The sequence below is a fragment of the Saccoglossus kowalevskii genome, chromosome 8, assembly GCF_978046115.1.
Source record: "Saccoglossus kowalevskii chromosome 8, keSacKowa6.1, whole genome shotgun sequence".
Taxonomy (NCBI): domain Eukaryota; kingdom Metazoa; phylum Hemichordata; class Enteropneusta; family Harrimaniidae; genus Saccoglossus; species Saccoglossus kowalevskii.
The window spans coordinates 25869212-25892340 of NC_140648.1; the positions used below are offsets into that span (position 1 = coordinate 25869212).

Consider the following 23129-nt stretch of genomic DNA (forward strand, 5'->3'; position numbering starts at 1 on the left):
TATCAAACAGTGGCCATCACAAGTAAATAAGCAATTCACACATACTGATAGGGACTGTGAAATAAATATTATGCTGGTTTTCATAACGTGCAAAGATTTATACCAAAAAACAAATTTGGTTCACAGATTGTCCAAAAGCCTCTATGAATTAAAATCTGTATTACTGGTAGAAGCTACATCCCAAATAGAAGTTTGAACAATTGAAAAGCAAAAATTCTCTGTTCTTGCATGTAAATGCACTAATAGAAACCGCCTCCAATCTGTTGCAGTGTAATGATTCAATAGAAGCCATGGCTGATAATATAGATTTTACAGTAGTTATTATTTGCCTTGGAGTTTGTTTACAATATACATGTATAAACTGAACAGTTTTGAGTAGAACATAATATATAGAATACCATTACATCCTATCCTACCATATTAGGAAATCTGAATTCCAAACATGGAACAAAAACAAGATGGCAGACATTTTTGAAAACTATAAGTTCCAATAATTTTACTCTGTTCTTGGTTCCCTACACCAAAATATTCTCTCAGAATACTACACGACTTTCTGTACTGTCTTTGTAACAATATATAGAAAAGCTGTCTTCATGTGTTGGAGTTCAACATTGTTAAATAAGAAATCTGACAGAAGAAAACAACAAACCAAATCATATTTAATGACAATTACAGAATGAAATTAAAGTTCGTCCTCACTCATCTATTATATAAAACAAATCGACCTACAACATTTTTTTCGTCAGCTTAACAAATGTTGACCTCTGTTAAAGTTATAGTTGAATACATGAAAAATGCTACAAAAAACAAAATAATGCTGTACATTCAGTTATCTAACACTACCACCATCTAAAATGAGCAAAAGCTTTATTGGCATCAGCTTGTTTGTGAAGTTCATATTTCTTCTTAATCACATCACCCTGTAAAACAAAACATTGTAAAAGTTACTTTTGTGAAGCTCAGTAAGCATTATTATTCATTCACACAATCTCCTTTCAGTCGAATTAAAAGTGGTGTCATTGTAAAGCGACACTTATTAGAATTGCTCATATGAATAGAGAGTGCGAATGTTTATATATTGATTATGACTGGTTTTTAGCTCAAAGATGACAGAGTGGAGCTGTTCATATACTAGTAGATGAAGTTAAAATATTTTTTAATTTAAAAATTGAGAATTATCGCAAAGTGAACAAATCTGACAGAGGTCCACCCAAGGTACCTAAGCAATTGAGCTGATAGTTTTAAAAATGAAATTAAAATTGAGAATTGAAGATATCTTCACAAAATGAACAAATCTGATATGCATGTGCACTATCAATATCAGCACTGTAGAAATAATGTCATACATGTAGTAGAAGCCATTTAAGCAGTTTTGGTAGCTAATTTGCATAATTTTTGGCAGATCGACTTTTCATGAACAAATTTCCATCTACACAACAAAAATCAAGTCAGCGGTTTTTGAAAAGAAGTCACTCTGGATGCAGCATCATACGTAGAAACCATTTAAAGCTCGCCAAATTTGCTCAGTATTATTATTAAAGTACAGCAACTTGGACGCTAATGGTAATGACCTTGCAGCCGGAGTTTAACAATCAGAAAACTTACTTCTGTATTGTATGCTGCCATTATCTCCTTTGATAACCTTACTGGCAGATGTTGTTTTTTTGGTTTCGGTTTGTTCCTTGCTTCATTGAGTAACCATTTCATTGCTAAAAATCTCTGTCTACTTTCTTTCAATGGGACAGGAACCTAAAAGGAAAAAATCAATTCTATTTTACATTTTTTAATACAAACTATTTGTATTTTGACAATTTCATACTGGTAATTGAATGAAACTTAATGATTTGTCTTGCATTGTGGTATGATGGCAAAAGTAATGTACCTGGCAACGCGAAAATATTTGCGTTGTTGCAATAACAAGATTGTAGTGTCAACAACAATGTATGATGGTCTGTATGATCATACATTTATTTTTTATTTAAGGTTAGTCAATAAAGTTTCACAAACATGAAGCTTTTATGTGAGAACACCTCCTGAAACTGTTGTTTCTTGACAAATAAGTCTGCACACTCAGTTTTTATTTTTTTTAAATATAATAACAGACGTATTGTTTTGGTATCTATCTCAAGTTTCAAAAAAATCGTTAAGCGATTTTCTAATTGAATGGGTCATGTTTTTACTTTTTCTCCCTAGAGTCCAATGTAATCTGCATAAAATAATACCACGCTCATCCAAAAACTTGGTCCATGACCACATTTATCTACATCTGTAAAATAAACAATCTATTCACAAAATATATAAATGTTTATTTCATGAAACCTTAATGTGCAACCTTCATAAGTTTTTGATACCAAGATATGAAAGATTCATTACCTGATATGATTTGCCACCTCGTGTAATACTAGTCAGACCAATCACTGGTTTGATATTCTCTAACGCTCTGTGAAATATAACATTAGGGTTGGTTTCTATCCTGCCTCTCGAATCTGCAGCAGCTTTGTGATATTTTTCAACTTGTACCCTCTTTATTTCTTCAAATGTCTACAATAAGAAGAACATATAAAAACAAGCCATGCATGGCACAGTCCCTGTGAGTTATCAAATTTAAGATATATAGTTTTGTTTATAGTAATATAGTTGAAACATAAACATGTCAGAAGTATGGATCCAGAAGATGATACCGGTACTTGATTATGATGATTTTTAACATTAAAATGATTGACATCTTGTATCTGATCGTCAAACGAGTACATGTCCATATTGAAAAATATTGCTCTGGAACAGCATTAATTAAAACAAAATGGCCACCAGTCGGCCATTTTGAATACATCTATATATCTATAACATGATGTAAAACGAATATATAAAATTTGAACATAATCAGTCAAGGCATATCAGAGATATGGCACTAGAACTGCCAGTCAGCCATTTTGAATCCGATCTGAAAAATAAAATGACATGCATCAGGAACCCAACATCTTTAATGTATGTACAATGTAACAAGTTAGAACAAAATCCATCCATAAACGCCAAGATCCAGATCCAGTTCTGGAATGCCAGAAATGCTTAATTTTTGATGATTTTTTAGCACATTACCAATATTGTCCAACGTATATACCAAGTTTGAACATAATCGATCCAGTTCTGGAATGCCAGAAATACTTGATTTTTGATGATTTTTTTAGCACAAAAATGGCTGCCATTTGGCCATTTTGAATCAATATATCTATGTCATGATGTATAATGAATATATAAAATTTATCATAATCAGTCAACGCATGGTAGAGATATGGCACTAGAACTGCATTCATTAAAACAAAATGGCTGCTCGTCGGCCATTTTAAATTGGATCTGAAAAATATAATGATGTGCATCAAGGTCCAATAATGTCCAACGTATGTACCAAGTTTGAACAAAATCCATCCATAAATGCTTTATTTTGATGATTTTTTATCACAAAAATGGCCACCATTTGACCATCTTGAATCAGATCGTGAAATAAATTGATGTGCATATGTATAATAATATGCATGATGTATGTGTGAAGTTTGAATCGTGATTGGTTCAGGCATGTCTAAGATACAGGTTTAGACGCACGCATACACGAACGCACAAAGTTAAAACATAAGTCCCTGTTTTCAGACTGCCTCCGAACATGGACTAATAAAATCACATACATCTACTAAACTTCTACTGACTACAACTACATACAAGTGATTGTCAGTTACAGTACCTCTCTTAGTAAATTTCTTGCTAAATGTTTTCTTCCAGTCTTCATCAACAGATTGGTAAATTTCCTGCACAAATAATACATAATAATATGTAATTACATTGCATAAGATACAAGTCAAGCAATTTATGAAAGTTGGAGTGATGATAAGGCGGCAAGTCAGATACATACATTAAATCCTGTTGCAATGTGAAATAGACTCTTCTCTCAGGTCAACAGTCTAAGGGGGTTGAGCATTAGAAATTTAGGCAGCGACAATGACCGAATTGGAAAAATTAGTTGCGCAGAAAAAAATCCTGCACGCCTAAATCTTAGAGTAAAAATATTAAAGCAAATTTATCATGGGAACAAAAAATTTGCACAAAACTACTTGTAAGTGAAAGAAATTGAATTCACCACTCTCACTTACGCTACGGTTGGGTCATAGAATACCGAAGAGCTCTCGTCATTTTTGGCTGCTCTGATCGGTATACTTGTATCATATGGTAAATCTTCACTTTTTTCGTAAACTTCTTTCGTCACGACTGGCGATACATAGTGCCTAGGATATCTGCTGAAACGTATTTGTTGTACTCTGGGAGAAAGGAAGGAGATAAAACATTCAATCAACAACAAATATTGGATTGCTGTCAGCTGTTATTGTAGTAACCTTTTGAAAAAATCTACTTTTGTAGTCTTTCACAAAATAAACCAACAAGATTTTGATGAAAGCCAGCAGCCAATAGACAACTATGTAAAAAAAATGAAAACAAATAAATAAAACTTGATGAGAGTTCCTTAAGTCCCCTCACTCATAACTCCTAACCATTCCCCTCCAGTGCTTCTCCCTCATTTCAATTGTATATACTCCTCTTCAGGTCACTTATACTTTATTTGGAGGGGCATATTGAATTACATTCGGGTGCTAGATTGTTAGGGCTAGGGATGAATTCTCAAGCATGCATCTGAACAACTTTCATGCTTTAGTAATCACTTTTCAGTGTTGCTATTGAATAGAAATTCAGCAACTTAGGCAGAGCTCCAGAAGGAGTACCTACACTTTATGCAATTTTTTTTTAAATTATGCTAATTTATTCATGACTTAGCAGTTTCTGTGCTCATGAATATTCATTAATTTGTGGGTCAATACATTTTAAAAGGGGCGATATATTATTTTTGGGGGAAGAGTTAGAAAGGGGGATTAGCAATCCTTAGGGGGTCAATACAAAAGAAGGGACCCATTTGGAGAGCAGCCTTGCTCCTCGTGTCTGTTGTTGCACGTGACTTACAGCTGTCAACTGTGTTCGTTCTTCCATGACTTCGACTGGCTTCCATGTGGGGTAGTATTCTTGTGTTCTGTTTTCCTGACTTGAGTTTTTGAATCCGCTGTTTATGTTTTTAACGTCTTTCATGTCTTTTGTAGGAGTGTCCAATCCGTGATTCGAACTTGCGATCTTTGAGTTCCCAGCGCACTGTCTTGTCCACTGTACCACGAGTGTCTTCACACAGGAGTTAGGATTTAAGTCCTATTCATAGGAGCACTGTCTTCACTAGCATTCAAAAATCTAACTAATCATACTGGATTCGAACCAGCGATCGCTCACATTGCTGACATAGTACAAATCAACTGAGCTATGTGGGTTGTCATGCAAATTAAATAATTTGTTGTCATATTTAGCTTTATTGCCAAATGGTGTTTGCGAGAAAAAGATGGGCAGGCAAGGGAATTGAACCCAGGTCCTCCTGATCACTATGTAGAGAACTGACCCACAAGACCACAATGGATTGACTGGATGTGTTTGCATTTGATAAGACTATATAGTGTGTATATATATAGAAATACAACATATTTCTATTATTGAGTTACAATTGTCCAAAAAATTGCCAATTTGGTGTTTTTACTTGTGTAAACTATATGCATGCCATAACCCGTTAGTGTACAATCTTGCCAATTGGGTTTTTGCCATTTGCGTTGCCCATACCTGACCCGACCCTAACCCTAATGCCAAGACACGTTCCTGTTATATAATGTTCCTGTTAATAATTTCGTTGCCCATACCTGACCCGACCCTAACCCTAATGCCAAGACACGTTCCTGTTTATAATTGCTCAATAATGATACTCTGTTGTGCACTGTCTGCGGGTAAGTTGCATTGATGTCAACTGATTAAACAAGTCGCGTTTAAGTAATTTCCACTATTAACAAGTGGTTAAATTGTGATAATAAATGTGTGGACAAATATTTGAGATTAATTTTGGTGTAGACAACTCTCGTTTAATTATTTTACACCATTACAAGTTGTTAAATTGAGAGAATAAATGCCTCAACAAATATTTAATACTTAGTTTGATGTAAACAACTCACGTTTGCTTAATTCCCACAATTACAGGTTGTTAAATTGAAAGAATAAATGTGCGGACAAATATTTTAGACTTATTTTTATGTAGACATCTCTCGTTTGATTAATTCCCACAATTACATGTTGTTAAATTGAGAGAATAAATGTGCGGACAAATATTTTAGACTTATTTTGGTGTAGACAGCTCTCGTTTAATTATTTTACACCATTACAAGTTGTTAAATTGAGAGAATAAATGTATGGACAAATATTTTAGACTTATTTTGGTGTAGACAGCTCTCGTTTAATTATTTTACACCATTACAAGTTGTTAAATTGAGAGAATAAGTGTGCGGACAAATATTTTAGACTTATTTTGGTGTAGACAGCTCTCGTTTGATTAATTCCCACAATTACAAGTTGTTAAATTGAGAGAATAAATGTGCGGACAAATATTTTAGACTTATTTTGGTGTAGACAGCTCTCGTTTAATTATTTTACACCATTACAAGTTGTTAAATTGAGAGAATAAATGTGCGGGCAAATATTTTAGACTTATTTTGGTGTAGACAGCTCTCGTTTAATTATTTTACACCATTACAAGTTGTTAAATTGAGAGAATAAATGTGCGGACAAATATTTTAGACTTATTTTGGTGTAGACAGCTCTCGTTTAATTATTTTACACCATTACACGTTGTTAAATTGAGAGAATAAATGTGCGGACAAATAGTTTAGACTTATTTTGGCGTAGACAACTTCCACCATTGCAAGTTGTTAAAATAATGAAATAAATATACTGGTATCATTGGATATAATTGTGAAACTTTCTAACAAAATGTTAACTGCTGGCTTCGAACCCTCAATCAACAATTCCGCAGACACAGTATAAATTCAACAACACCACAGAAGATATTCGTCTGTTGCCTGAATTGTTTTCGTAATATAGGGGACGCCATCGACACTTTAACAAAACTTACCTTGACTTGGGTCTTGTTTATCTCTTGTCACAATCTGGAAACTGTTGAACAAATTGCGCGTCGTCCAGTTTAAGACGTTAGTTATTTTATTATTTATTCATTCAGTTTTGTATGGTGGAGTTTTGTGAGGTTTATTATTTTTTTGCGACGTTCTTTGTTTACTTGTTTACGGTTTGAGAGATTTCAGTTTATTTGATTTACGTTTTTACGGTAGCTCTGAGCGGGACTCGAACCCACTGTCTTTTCAAGCTAATTTTGTTTTATTTTGATGGCACGCTTGTGTACCACGCCACGACGTTGGTCGTTAAGTGGTGTTCATTTTTCTAACTACTCCAGTGTTCCGATGAGTTGAACGGAAAAGCCAAAACGATTGCTGGTTTCTGATTGCTTCGGTTCTGGTGAGTGTGTATCTAGTGTGATTCGAACCCATGTCGTTTGTATTGGGCGTTTTTTTATTTCCCATGTTGGCTACGCCGTAATATGCAACCACTTCCCCGTTTTATTGTGATTTTGAGTGTTTAATGATGTCTTCCTCACCCGTCACGCCATGACCCAGTTTCAACCACACGGCCATTTTGCAACACAGTTCGTGACCCTCGGCGTCACCCGACTGACTATATGAGCGTTCTGTTCAACTGTTAAGCTAGGATTTATTACCGTTATTATCATTATATTGTCACGTGATTTGTTTTACCTTATGTGTAATGTCTTAAGTATCTTTATTGTAATTTGTATATACCAATTCGTATATACCGAGGAAACGACCCCGATTGAAGGTCATGTATTTTATGACGTCACCAATTCGTGTGTAGGTACTGCTTCTAGATCTGTGCCGCAACTTATTGAGGGGGGGGCAATTACTTTTCATTGGGGGGCATATATTCGTAGACAATCTCATCTTTAAGGAAAGACATAATCTGCATTGGGGACACACCTGTCCGTGTCCCTGTGTCAGGATCACGTCATTCATCACCCACACTCTACATCCATCCGCACCCAGACCCCTACAACCCCCACATCACCCCATCCCCACCCCACCCAACCGACACACATTATGTAGTTAAGTTATCCCCGATTCGCAGATCATCACTTCGAAAATTCCAAGTAACAGGTAATCCAACTGATTGTCCCCAAAACTGGTACCGGTATATACTTACAATGGAAACGAAAAAACTGCCGTGTGATGCCAATTTTGCGGTCGGAGAATCATACATGGCGTGTTTATCACCCTGGGCAGCGCCATCTTTTTTTTGGAACTCCCTAGCTAAGACTAAAATGTCAATATAGCGCATATCATCAAAATCATATTCGAGGATCCCTTCTCCATATCGCTTTAATAATGGAGCAAATAATATACTGCACGGATTTAATAAAAAAAAATGCTTGTCCTTCTGCAGGGGTAAACTGAAAATTTGTTTTTGTCATGAACATAGCAATTGTGAGCAACTTGTGTGGTCGTATTTATACACTTGGTTGACTTGAAAAGATTGTAGCGTTATACTGGAATGGGAAACACTACTGTATTATGTTAGTTGACTTGTAATAATGCCATCAAGACTGTGTTATATGTGTCAAACCTTTAGCAGTAAACATAGAATTTTTGTCCTGTATAACATTTGTTATGGGCGAAAGAGGACGTTGGTTACCCAGGCTGCAGGACATCAGGTGATGAAGAGTACAATCGCAAAAGATGAGAATAGCCTATTGGTTGACAAGATTCCATGGCAACAAAAAGCCTCCTTATATATTCATGTAAGTTTATTGTTTATTCAGAAATGTAGCTTGATTATTATTATTTTTAAACAATCGTTGAATAAGTGTTTACAGTTCATATTTATTGCAGTTTATTAATTTATTCATTCATTCACTTCAACTTTCTTGTGAAACATTTATTGGTAGAAAGTTTGTTGAACCATGGATGTACTTAGTACATCTATGGTTGAACATACCGGTAATGCAAATAAATTCCTCAGTACATTTGAATTTAAATCATAGACAGTATTTGTTCTAAAAGTGCATGTCACTTTTAACATACTGTAAAATACATTATTTTAGCTGGAATTAATTTTCGCTAAAAAGACTTTGGGTGTTGTATGGAATTTATTTTCACTAATTTTTGACAAGTTGAATGTAAAATATAGGAAGAAAGGTATATTCGCTGGATTTTATTTTCACTGAATCATTCCTTCAGCGAAAAGCAAAAAAAAAGTATTTTACGGTATCTCATTACAAGGCAAAGTACATGGCATGCACAGATGATGCTTGACATTGTTTACTGAATTAAAGTTACGGGTAAAAACAATGGTCAATATTTTGGCAAGACATGGTACATGTTTAGGGATATAAATTGCCATCTTGAATATCTAGCATGCTTGCAGAGAATTTTTCTTAGAAAAAAAAGCTTTTCAATAGCAGAAATGAAACTACCCCCAGTGTGTTTTCCCAGTTATGTCATTCATTATGTTGCATGCACTGCTTTATGTTTCATTCATTAAAATAATTCGCGTTTTTAAGACAAGTAGGTGAAATAACAATAACATTACCGTAACTGATATTTTACTTTTACTTTAGTTTTATATGTATTGTACTTTATTACTAACATTTTATAAATAATACAATACAATAAATTCATTATTATTATTATTATATTTATTATTATATCACAAGTGTTTGTTTCACATTTGATATATATTTGTGTCAAGCAGCAGCTCCAGACATTGGATCTTATTGTTGTCTCTCCTGACTTTTTGTGTGTGTGCAAATTGAGGTCACTGGAAAAGTTTTCAAGACACACAAGTTCCTACTGCTTTCTATTGTTTTGTTTCTTCATATCTCAAAAGAATTAAAAAACGTCCAATATTATTACGGACTCTAATAATTTTGAAGCATCCTGAAAAACTGTAGTCAGTTTTTCTGTGCAATAACATGCTCAGTAGTACCAAATTTGATTACGGCTCAAATTGCAAATTGTGCTTTACCACCATGAACCAAGTGCATTCAAACACAAGTACTTGTAGATCTTAAGGTTTCCCCATGGAATGTAATGGGATATTACCTTTCATTGTTTCCCCAAAGTCGCATACATTAATTAATTAATTAGTGTTCAACCCAATTAGGATTTGAACTGTGGTCTCCTGATCATGAATCTGATGCAAAAACTATGCTACACAGTATATAAATAAGTAATACTATAATCGGCAGACTATGCTCCGTGGTAATACCAGGTACATTACTTGGGGTTTGCAACTACGGTGACATGATATCAAGATCCCGTTTCAATCTCACTCTCGCATAAGCGTTCCAACTCAGAAAAATGCCAATGCACATGCCCGAGATAACTAGGATACTGGAATGTCCAGGTGGATCAAAATAGCTGCTCACGATATGACAGATTACGATAACTATATTTTCTGTACATTTTCGATGTATTACATTTTTTCACTATGAATGTGGTAATACATTTTTTATTGTTTTATTACAAACCGCCTATATCATGTCAGTAGGTCGTAGCATCAGTCTAGCTATCTACGAGATGAGACTTTAATGGGATCTTGGCATGATGTCACCATACAGTACTATGCGCGTTGCAAACCCCAAGTAATGTACCTCTGGTAATACTTATACATGAATGCCATAAAAAGATGCACAAAGAAAAGTGTTTTAATGTGATGTAATGTGACACACAGCCATAAAATGAAGTCATGCATCGCCATGCACATCTGTATCACATTTCAAACAAGTCCATACAGGTTTTTACAGACGGTTAATTGTTTTGTTTTCCTTGTCACATTTATATTATTTATACCATACTTTATGAAATGGCAAGTTTATTTAAAACTGGAACATGGTGAACTTACTTGAATAATAATGATGATTTTTTTATTTATATTAGTGGCCGTACTGTAAGAAACGATGTACTTACTGTAACTTCAACAAATATATAAAGTAAGTAGTATGTTTGACCCTTTGAAATTAACCGTTGTCACATTTTTTTTCACACAATATTTTTCTTTCAAATTTTCCAAAAATTTTAATAAAGACCTTTAACCAATGAGAAATAATTTCCATTTGATCCAAAATTAAAAAAAGAAAGTTCAGAAAAACTTCATAAAATGTGCAGAATGTTGCATCTAAATTTTACCAGGAAAACATTTGGTGTTCAAAAAGTTAAATTTTGCAAATGTTTACTGCTATAAATTGTCCTGTATCTCCCCAAATGTGTGTTACACTAAATTAACCTAATATATACTGTAAAATCATTTATTTTCACTGACATTTAATTTCACTGTTCAGATGATTTGAGCAATTTCACACAGTTTTAAATTCACAAACATGGCAGGGACACAATGAGTTCTATTGTTATTCTACAAGTTCACTTATCAACAACAGCGAAATTAAAAACCAGCAAATAATTAATACATCTACAGTAGATTTATTATTTTGTTTTTACTCATAGCACCACAGTTGTTGCAACACATTATGTTTGATATGGATACCGTGCAATGTATTCAACAGGTGTATGACAAAACTGAAGTGTTCACGTTCAATCCAGTACGTGGCTCACATAACCTTGTTTTCTTTTCCCAGCACAAACATTGACCAAGAGAGAATGAAACGTAACCTTGTTAAAGAAACTCAAACTTTATTAGACATAAGCAGTGTGAAATATGTCACATCTATATTTTTTGGAGGAGGTAGGTTGTCATAGAAACCTCTATTTACTCATTAGATTTGAGTCTGTGGAGTCAATGTATTGTGAGAATTTTGTAACATACAGTAAGTTTCATTAAGGCATGAATGGTCTTTATGCAAAATATATAAATTATGTTTAAAACACTCAACCAATAAAACCCCTGTGCTTTATTAAAATCTGCTTTTGTTGGCTGAACAAATTTGGTAACACCCATTACCCACAAATCTTTGCAGGTTTCTTTCAATCATTAGTCGATTTATGTGCTTGAAATATATTCTGTACTTGCAGTTTGTATAATACAAACAGGTACAAATCATCATTTGACATTATAAAATATTGATATATTTTTTTTCAATATTTGTATAAAATATTTAAATACAAAGAAACATGTTTTCATGAATAATAAAATATTGTTTCTACATTTAAAAATACTATTCAGAATATGGATTTATCAGTAAGATAATTGATTGGTTCTGTAATATCTTCTGGCTGTTTACTATTATTAGATTCAAATAGAGAAATCATCTTCAGAGATTCAGACCAAATATGCACTGAATATGTACTGTCTTTGTATCTAGGTACACCAAGCCTGGCCGAGCCATCGACAATTGCTGCTATTATTGAGACTGTTAACAAATACTCCATCATCTCCAAGCCCCTTGAGATTACTCTAGAAGCCAATCCAACTAATTTAGAAACAAAAAAACTGCGGTAAGCATCTGATTATTCATACTAGACTAGTTCCGCTTTTAGCCATGATTTCAGCTTGTACCAGCATCTCAGATACATTAACCTTTTCACCACCAGTTTACAAATTCATAAATTATTCTTGTTTATCGACTGCATTTTTTGGGACAAAAATAGCCAAATTTTTTAATAAAAACTGAAAATTGACTCAAATTTTTTTCTGTTGGCTCCAAAATTAGGGTTCATTTCCAGAAATATTAAAGAATGCATTTGGGCAAGGAAGTCTGGTTCTGAACAATGCATGGCTCTCCTTATCAATGTTTTTCACTTTCCTGATTCACAGTGATTTCAAAGCTGCTGGAATAAACAGACTATCACTCGGCATTCAAGCTTTAAACAATAACGATTTAAAGACACTTGGTAGAGATCACACAGTGGAAGACTCATTGAAGTAAGCATTAGTACAATATTTAAGATTTAAAGACACTTGGTAGAGATCACACAGTGGAAGACTCATTGAAGTAAGCATTAGTACAATATTTAAGATTTAAAGACACTTGGTAGAGATCACACAGTGGAAGACTCATTGAAGTAAGCATTAGTACAATATTTAAGATTTAAAGACACTTGGTAGAGATCACACAGTGGAAGACTCATTGAAGTAAGCATTAGTACAATATTTAAGATTTAAAGACACTTGGTAGAGATCACACAGTGGAAGACTCATTGAAGTAAGCATTAGTACAATATTTAAGATTTAAAGACACTTGGTAGAGATCACTCAGTGGAAGACTCATTGAAGTAAGCATTAGTACAATATTTAAGATTTAAAGACACTTGGTAGAGATCACACAGTGGAAGACTCATTGAAGTAACCATTAGTACAATATTTAAGATTTAAAGACACTTGGTAGAGATCACACAGTAGAAGACTCATTGAAGTAAGCATTAGTACAATATTTAAGATTTATAGACACTTGGTAGAGATCACACAGTGGAAGACTCATTGAAGTAAGCATTAGTACAATATTTAAGATTTAAAGACACTTGGTAGAGATCACACAGTAGAAGACTCATTGAAGTAAGCATTAGTACAATATTTAAGATTTATAGACACTTGGTAGAGATCACACAGTGGAAGACTCATTGAAGTAAGCATTAGTACAATATTTAAGATTTAAAGACACTTGGTAGAGATCACACAGTAGAAGACTCATTGAAGTAAGCATTAGTACAATATTTAAGATTTATAGACACTTGGTAGAGATCACACAGTAGAAGACTCATTGAAGTAAGCATTAGTACAATATTTAAGATTTATAGACACTTGGTAGAGATCACACAGTGGAAGACTCATTGAAGTAAGCATTAGTACAATATTTAAGATTTAAAGACACTTGGTAGAGATCACACAGTGGAAGACTCATTGAAGTAAGCATTAGTACAATATTTAAGATTTAAAGACACTTGGTAGAGATCACACAGTGGAAGACTCATTGAAGTAAGCATTAGTACAATATTTAAGATTTATAGACACTTGGTAGAGATCACACAGTGGAAGACTCATTGAAGTAAGCATTAGTACAATATTTAAGATTTAAAGACACTTGGTAGAGATCACTCAGTGGAAGACTCATTGAAGTAAGCATTAGTACAATATTTAAGATTTAAAGACACTTGGTAGAGATCACACAGTGGAAGACTCATTGAAGTAAGCATTAGTACAATATTTAAGATTTAAAGACACTTGGTAGAGATCACTCAGTGGAAGACTCATTGAAGTAAGCATTAGTACAATATTTAAGATTTATAGACACTTGGTAGAGATCACACAGTGGAAGACTCATTGAAGTAAGCATTAGTACAATATTTAAGATTTAAAGACACTTGGTAGAGATCACTCAGTGGAAGACTCATTGAAGTAAGCATTAGTACAATATTTAAGATTTAAAGACACTTGGTAGAGATCACACAGTGGAAGACTCATTGAAGTAAGCATTAGTACAATATTTAAGATTTAAAGACACTTGGTAGAGATCACTCAGTGGAAGACTCATTGAAGTAAGCATTAGTACAATATTTAAGATTTAAAGACACTTGGTAGAGATCACTCAGTGGAAGACTCATTGAAGTAAGCATTAGTACAATATTTAAGATTTAAAGACACTTGGTAGAGATCACACAGTGGAAGACTCATTGAAGTAAGCATTAGTACAATATTTAAGATTTGAAGACACTTGGTAGAGATCACACAGTGGAAGACTCATTGAAGTAAGCATTAGTACAATATTTAAGATTTAAAGACACTTGGTAGAGATCACACAGTGGAAGACTCATTGAAGTAAGCATTAGTACAATATTTAAGATTTATAGACACTTGGTAGAGATCACTCAGTGGAAGACTCATTGAAGTAAGCATTAGTACAATATTTAAGATTTAAAGACACTTGGTAGAGATCACACAGTGGAAGACTCATTGAAGTAAGCATTAGTACAATATTTAAGATTTAAAGACACTTGGTAGAGATCACACAGTGGAAGACTCATTGAAGTAAGCATTAGTACAATATTTAAGATTTAAAGACACTTGGTAGAGATCACACAGTGGAAGACTCATTGAAGTAAGCATTAGTACAATATTTAAGATTTATAGACACTTGGTAGAGATCACTCAGTGGAAGACTCATTGAAGTAAGCATTAGTACAATATTTAAGATTTAAAGACACTTGGTAGAGATCACACAGTGGAAGACTCATTGAAGTAAGCATTAGTACAATATTTAAGATTTATAGACACTTGGTAGAGATCACTCAGTGGAAGACTCATTGAAGTAAGCATTAGTACAATATTTAAGATTTAAAGACACTTGGTAGAGATCACACAGTGGAAGACTCATTGAAGTAAGCATTAGTACAATATTTAAGATTTATAGACACTTGGTAGAGATCACTCAGTGGAAGACTCATTGAAGTAAGCATTAGTACAATATTTAAGATTTAAAGACACTTGGTAGAGATCACACAGTGGAAGACTCATTGAAGTAAGCATTAGTACAATATTTAAGATTTAAAGACACTTGGTAGAGATCACACAGTGGAAGACTCATTGAAGTAAGCATTAGTACAATATTTAAGATTTATAGACACTTGGTAGAGATCACTCAGTGGAAGACTCATTGAAGTAAGCATTAGTACAATATTTAAGATTTAAAGACACTTGGTAGAGATCACACAGTGGAAGACTCATTGAAGTAAGCATTAGTACAATATTTAAGATTTAAAGACACTTGGTAGAGATCACACAGTGGAAGACTCATTGAAGTAAGCATTAGTACAATATTTAAGATTTATAGACACTTGGTAGAGATCACTCAGTGGAAGACTCATTGAAGTAAGCATTAGTACAATATTTAAGATTTAAAGACACTTGGTAGAGATCACACAGTGGAAGACTCATTGAAGTAAGCATTAGTACAATATTTAAGATTTATAGACACTTGGTAGAGATCACTCAGTGGAAGACTCATTGAAGTAAGCATTAGTACAATATTTAAGATTTAAAGACACTTGGTAGAGATCACACAGTGGAAGACTCATTGAAGTAAGCATTAGTACAATATTTAAGATTTATAGACACTTGGTAGAGATCACTCAGTGGAAGACTCATTGAAGTAAGCATTAGTACAATATTTAAGATTTAAAGACACTTGGTAGAGATCACACAGTGGAAGACTCATTGAAGTAAGCATTAGTACAATATTTAAGATTTAAAGACACTTGGTAGAGATCACACAGTGGAAGACTCATTGAAGTAAGCATTAGTACAATATTTAAGATTTATAGACACTTGGTAGAGATCACTCAGTGGAAGACTCATTGAAGTAAGCATTAGTACAATATTTAAGATTTAAAGACACTTGGTAGAGATCACACAGTGGAAGACTCATTGAAGTAAGCATTAGTACAATATTTAAGATTTAAAGACACTTGGTAGAGATCACACAGTGGAAGACTCATTGAAGTAAGCATTAGTACAATATTTAAGATTTATAGACACTTGGTAGAGATCACTCAGTGGAAGACTCATTGAAGTAAGCATTAGTACAATATTTAAGATTTAAAGACACTTGGTAGAGATCACACAGTGGAAGACTCATTGAAGTAAGCATTAGTACAATATTTAAGATTTATAGACACTTGGTAGAGATCACTCAGTGGAAGACTCATTGAAGTAAGCATTAGTACAATATTTAAGATTTAAAGACACTTGGTAGAGATCACACAGTGGAAGACTCATTGAAGTAAGCATTAGTACAATATTTAAGATTTATAGACACTTGGTAGAGATCACTCAGTGGAAGACTCATTGAAGTAAGCATTAGTACAATATTTAAGATTTAAAGACACTTGGTAGAGATCACACAGTGGAAGACTCATTGAAGTAAGCATTAGTACAATATTTAAGATTTAAAGACACTTGGTAGAGATCACACAGTGGAAGACTCATTGAAGTAAGCATTAGTACAATATTTAAGATTTATAGACACTTGGTAGAGATCACTCAGTGGAAGACTCATTGAAGTAAGCATTAGTACAATATTTAAGATTTAAAGACACTTGGTAGAGATCACACAGTGGAAGACTCATTGAAGTAAGCATTAGTACAATATTTAAGATTTAAAGACACTTGGTAGAGATCACACAGTGGAAGACTCATTGAAGTAAGCATTAGTACAATATTTAAGATTTATAGACACTTGGTAGAGATAACACAGTGGAAGACTCATTGAAGTAAGCATTAGTACAATATTTAAGATTTAAAGACACTTGGTAGAGATCACACAGTGGAAGACTCATTGAAGTAAGCATTAGTACAATATTTAAGATTTATAGACACTTGGTAGAGATAACACAGTGGAAGACTCATTGAAGTAAGCATTAGTACAATATTTAAGATTTATAGACACTTGGTAGAGATCACTCAGTGGAAGACTCATTGAAGTAAGCATTAGTACAATATTTAAGATTTAAAGACACTTGGTAGAGATCACACAGTGGAAGACTCATTGAAGTAAGCATTAGTACAATATTTAAGATTTAAAGACACTTGGTAGAGATCACACAGTGGAAGACTCATTGAAGTAAGCATTAGTACAATATTTAAGATTTAAAGACACTTGGTAGAGATCACACAGTGGAAGACTCATTGAAGTAAGCATTAGTACAATATTTAAGATTTATAGACACTTGGTAGAGATAACACAGTGGAAGACTCATTGAAGTAAGCATTAGTACAATATTTAAGATTTATAGACACTTGGTAGAGATCACTCAGTGGAAGACTCATTGAAGTAAGCATTAGTACAATATTTAAGATTTAAAGACACTTGGTAGAGATCACACAGTGGAAGACTCATTGAAGTAAGCATTAGTACAATATTTAAGATTTATAGACACTTGGTAGAGATCACTCAGTGGAAGACTCATTGAAGTAAGCATTAGTACAATATTTAAGATTTAAAGACACTTGGTAGAGATCACACAGTGGAAGACTCATTGAAGTAAGCATTAGTACAATATTTAAGATTTATAGACACTTGGTAGAGATCACTCAGTGGAAGACTCATTGAAGTAAGCATTAGTACAATATTTAAGATTTAAAGACACTTGGTAGAGATCACACAGTGGAAGACTCATTGAAGTAAGCATTAGTACAATATTTAAGATTTATAGACACTTGGTAGAGATCACTCAGTGGAAGACTCATTGAAGTAAGCATTAGTACAATATTTAAGATTTAAAGACACTTGGTAGAGATCACACAGTGGAAGACTCATTGAAGTAAGCATTAGTACAATATTTAAGATTTAAAGACACTTGGTAGAGATCACACAGTGGAAGACTCATTGAAGTAAGCATTAGTACAATATTTAAGATTTATAGACACTTGGTAGAGATCACTCAGTGGAAGACTCATTGAAGTAAGCATTAGTACAATATTTAAGATTTAAAGACACTTGGTAGAGATCACACAGTGGAAGACTCATTGAAGTAAGCATTAGTACAATATTTAAGATTTAAAGACACTTGGTAGAGATCACACAGTGGAAGACTCATTGAAGTAAGCATTAGTACAATATTTAAGATTTATAGACACTTGGTAGAGATAACACAGTGGAAGACTCATTGAAGTAAGCATTAGTACAATATTTAAGATTTAAAGACACTTGGTAGAGATCACACAGTGGAAGACTCATTGAAGTAAGCATTAGTACAATATTTAAGATTTATAGACACTTGGTAGAGATAACACAGTGGAAGACTCATTGAAGTAAGCATTAGTACAATATTTAAGATTTATAGACACTTGGTAGAGATCACTCAGTGGAAGACTCATTGAAGTAAGCATTAGTACAATATTTAAGATTTAAAGACACTTGGTAGAGATCACACAGTGGAAGACTCATTGAAGTAAGCATTAGTACAATATTTAAGATTTAAAGACACTTGGTAGAGATCACACAGTGGAAGACTCATTGAAGTAAGCATTAGTACAATATTTAAGATTTAAAGACACTTGGTAGAGATCACACAGTGGAAGACTCATTGAAGTAAGCATTAGTACAATATTTAAGATTTATAGACACTTGGTAGAGATAACACAGTGGAAGACTCATTGAAGTAAGCATTAGTACAATATTTAAGATTTATAGACACTTGGTAGAGATCACTCAGTGGAAGACTCATTGAAGTAAGCATTAGTACAATATTTAAGATTTAAGGACACTTGGTAGAGATCACTCAGTGGAAGACTCATTGAAGTAAGCATTAGTACAATATTTAAGATTTAAAGACACTTGGTAGAGATCACTCAGTGGAAGACTCATTGAAGTAAGCATTAGTACAATATTTAAGATTTATAGACACTTGGTAGAGATCACTCAGTGGAAGACTCATTGAAGTAAGCATTAGTACAATATTTAAGATTTAAGGACACTTGGTAGAGATCACTCAGTGGAAGACTCATTGAAGTAAGCATTAGTACAATATTTAAGATTTAAAGACACTTGGTAGAGATCACACAGTGGAAGACTCATTGAAGTAAGCATTAGTACAATATTTAAGATTTATAGACACTTGGTAGAGATAACACAGTGGAAGACTCATTGAAGTAAGCATTAGTACAATATTTAAGATTTATAGACACTTGGTAGAGATCACTCAGTGGAAGACTCATTGAAGTAAGCATTAGTACAATATTTAAGATTTAAGGACACTTGGTAGAGATCACTCAGTGGAAGACTCATTGAAGTAAGCATTAGTACAATATTTAAGATTTAAAGACACTTGGTAGAGATCACTCAGTGGAAGACTCATTGAAGTAAGCATTAGTACAATATTTAAGATTTATAGACACTTGGTAGAGATCACTCAGTGGAAGACTCATTGAAGTAAGCATTAGTACAATATTTAAGATTTAAGGACACTTGGTAGAGATCACTCAGTGGAAGACTCATTGAAGTAAGCATTAGTACAATATTTAAGATTTATAGACACTTGGTAGAGATAACACAGTGGAAGACTCATTGAAGTAAGCATTAGTACAATATTTAAGATTTATAGACACTTGGTAGAGATCACTCAGTGGAAGACTCATTGAAGTAAGCATTAGTACAATATTTAAGATTTAAGGACACTTGGTAGAGATCACTCAGTGGAAGACTCATTGAAGTAAGCATTAGTACAATATTTAAGATTTAAAGACACTTGGTAGAGATCACTCAGTGGAAGACTCATTGAAGTAAGCATTAGTACAATATTTAAGATTTATAGACACTTGGTAGAGATCACTCAGTGGAAGACTCATTGAAGTAAGCATTAGTACAATATTTAAGATTTAAGGACACTTGGTAGAGATCACTCAGTGGAAGACTCATTGAAGTAAGCATTAGTACAATATTTAAGATTTAAAGACACTTGGTAGAGATCACACAGTGGAAGACTCATTGAAGTAAGCATTAGTACAATATTTAAGATTTAAAGACACTTGGTAGAGATCACACAGTGGAAGACTCATTGAAGTAAGCATTAGTACAATATTTAAGATTTAAAGACACTTGGTAGAGATCACACAGTGGAAGACTCATTGAAGTAAGCATTAGTACAATATTTAAGATTTAAAGACACTTGGTAGAGATCACACAGTGGAAGACTCATTGAAGTAAGCATTAGTACAATATTTAAGATTTAAAGACACTTGGTAGAGATCACACAGTGGAAGACTCATTGAAGTAAGCATTAGTACAATATTTAAGATTTAAAGACACTTGGTAGAGATCACACAGTGGAAGACTCATTGAAGTAAGCATTAGTACAATATTTAAGATTTAAAGACACTTGGTAGAGATCACACAGTGGAAGACTCATTGAAGTAAGCATTAGTACAATATTTAAGATTTAAAGACACTTGGTAGAGATCACACAGTGGAAGACTCATTGAAGTAAGCATTAGTACAATATTTAAGATTTAAAGACACTTGGTAGAGATCACACAGTGGAAGACTCATTGAAGTAAGCATTAGTACAATATTTAAGATTTATAGACACTTGGTAGAGATAACACAGTGGAAGACTCATTGAAGTAAGCATTAGTACAATATTTAAGATTTATAGACACTTGGTAGAGATCACTCAGTGGAAGACTCATTGAAGTAAGCATTAGTACAATATTTAAGATTTAAGGACACTTGGTAGAGATCACTCAGTGGAAGACTCATTGAAGTAAGCATTAGTACAATATTTAAGATTTAAAGACACTTGGTAGAGATCACTCAGTGGAAGACTCATTGAAGTAAGCATTAGTACAATATTTAAGATTTATAGACACTTGGTAGAGATCACTCAGTGGAAGACTCATTGAAGTAAGCATTAGTACAATATTTAAGATTTAAGGACACTTGGTAGAGATCACTCAGTGGAAGACTCATTGAAGTAAGCATTAGTACAATATTTAAGATTTAAAGACACTTGGTAGAGATCACACAGTGGAAGACTCATTGAAGTAAGCATTAGTACAATATTTAAGATTTAAAGACACTTGGTAGAGATCACACAGTGGAAGACTCATTGAAGTAAGCATTAGTACAATATTTAAGATTTAAAGACACTTGGTAGAGATCACACAGTGGAAGACTCATTGAAGTAAGCATTAGTACAATATTTAAGATTTAAAGACACTTGGTAGAGATCACACAGTGGAAGACTCATTGAAGTAAGCATTAGTACAATATTTAAGATTTAAAGACACTTGGTAGAGATCACACAGTGGAAGACTCATTGAAGTAAGCATTAGTACAATATTTAAGATTTAAAGACACTTGGTAGAGATCACACAGTGGAAGACTCATTGAAGTAAGCATTAGTACAATATTTAAGATTTAAAGACACTTGGTAGAGATCACACAGTGGAAGACTCATTGAAGTAAGCATTAGTACAATATTTAAGATTTAAAGACACTTGGTAGAGATCACACAGTGGAAGACTCATTGAAGTAAGCATTAGTACAATATTTAAGATTTAAAGACACTTGGTAGAGATCACACAGTGGAAGACTCATTGAAGTAAGCATTAGTACAATATTTAAGATTTAAAGACACTTGGTAGAGATCACACAGTGGAAGACTCATTGAAGTAAGCATTAGTACAATATTTAAGATTTAAAGACACTTGGTAGAGATCACACAGTGGAAGACTCATTGAAGTAAGCATTAGTACAATATTTAAGATTTAAAGACACTTGGTAGAGATCACTCAGTGGAAGACTCATTGAAGTAAGCATTAGTACAATATTTAAGATTTAAAGACACTTGGTAGAGATCACACAGTAGAAGACTCATTGAAGTAAGCATTAGTACAATATTTAAGATTTAAAGACACTTGGTAGAGATCACACAGTGGAAGACTCATTGAAGTAAGCATTAGTACAATATTTAAGATTTAAAGACACTTGGTAGAGATCACACAGTGGAAGACTCATTGAAGTAAGCATTAGTACAATATTTAAGATTTAAAGACACTTGGTAGAGATCACACAGTGGAAGACTCATTGAAGTAAGCATTAGTACAATATTTAAGATTTAAAGACACTTGGTAGAGATCACACAGTGGAAGACTCATTGAAGTAAGCATTAGTACAATATTTAAGATTTAAAGACACTTGGTAGAGATCACACAGTGGAAGACTCATTGAAGTAAGCATTAGTACAATATTTAAGATTTAAAGACACTTGGTAGAGATCACTCAGTGGAAGACTCATTGAAGTAAGCATTAGTACAATATTTAAGATTTAAAGACACTTGGTAGAGATCACACAGTGGAAGACTCATTGAAGTAAGCATTAGTACAATATTTAAGATTTAAAGACACTTGGTAGAGATCACTCAGTGGAAGACTCATTGAAGTAAGCATTAGTACAATATTTAAGATTTAAAGACACTTGGTAGAGATCACTCAGTGGAAGACTCATTGAAGTAAGCATTAGTACAATATTTAAGATTTAAAGACACTTGGTAGAGATCACTCAGTGGAAGACTCATTGAAGTAAGCATTAGTACAATATTTAAGATTTAAAGACACTTGGTAGAGATCACTCAGTGGAAGACTCATTGAAGTAAGCATTAGTACAATATTTAAGATTTAAAGACACTTGGTAGAGATCACT

The 23129-nt window shown here is 33.4% G+C and overlaps 2 protein-coding genes across 2 annotated transcripts in view; one reads left to right on the forward strand and one right to left on the reverse strand.

Annotated features, from left to right (window-relative positions):
* Window positions 1-303: 303 nt before the first annotated feature.
* On the reverse strand, window positions 304-8286 carry LOC100371260 (small ribosomal subunit protein uS7m-like). The gene is made up of 6 exons (XM_002734575.4): window positions 8185-8286; window positions 4140-4304; window positions 3734-3797; window positions 2374-2541; window positions 1606-1749; window positions 304-920 (listed from the first exon to the last, which is right to left on the reverse strand). The coding sequence occupies exons 1-6, from the start codon at window positions 8268-8270 to the stop codon at window positions 840-842; spliced, it is 708 nt and encodes a 235-aa protein (XP_002734621.1). The 5' UTR covers window positions 8271-8286; the 3' UTR covers window positions 304-839.
* A 197-nt stretch (window positions 8287-8483) lies between these two features.
* Window positions 8484-23129, forward strand: part of LOC102800459 (radical S-adenosyl methionine domain-containing protein 1, mitochondrial-like) — a 35061-nt gene continuing 20415 nt past the window's right edge. The window contains exons 1-5 of the mRNA XM_085502971.1: window positions 8484-8779; window positions 10920-10972; window positions 11615-11721; window positions 12299-12431; window positions 12751-12858. Coding sequence (XP_085359097.1) covers window positions 8573-8779; window positions 10920-10972; window positions 11615-11721; window positions 12299-12431; window positions 12751-12858 — 608 coding nt within the window. The 5' untranslated portion in view covers window positions 8484-8572. The remainder of the gene's footprint in view (window positions 8780-10919; window positions 10973-11614; window positions 11722-12298; window positions 12432-12750; window positions 12859-23129) is intronic.

Coding starts and splice junctions, on each gene's coding strand:
- LOC100371260 (XM_002734575.4), bottom strand. CDS start 8,270: ATGGCGCTGCCCAGGGTGATAAACACGCCATGTATGATTCTCCGACCG. Junction 4,305..8,184: donor GCAGTTTTTTCGTTTCCATT/GTAAGTATATAC, acceptor CCTTTCTCCCAG/AGTACAACAAATACGTTTCA. Junction 921..1,605: donor TGGCAGCATACAATACAGAA/GTAAGTTTTCTG, acceptor TTTGTTTTACAG/GGTGATGTGATTAAGAAGAA.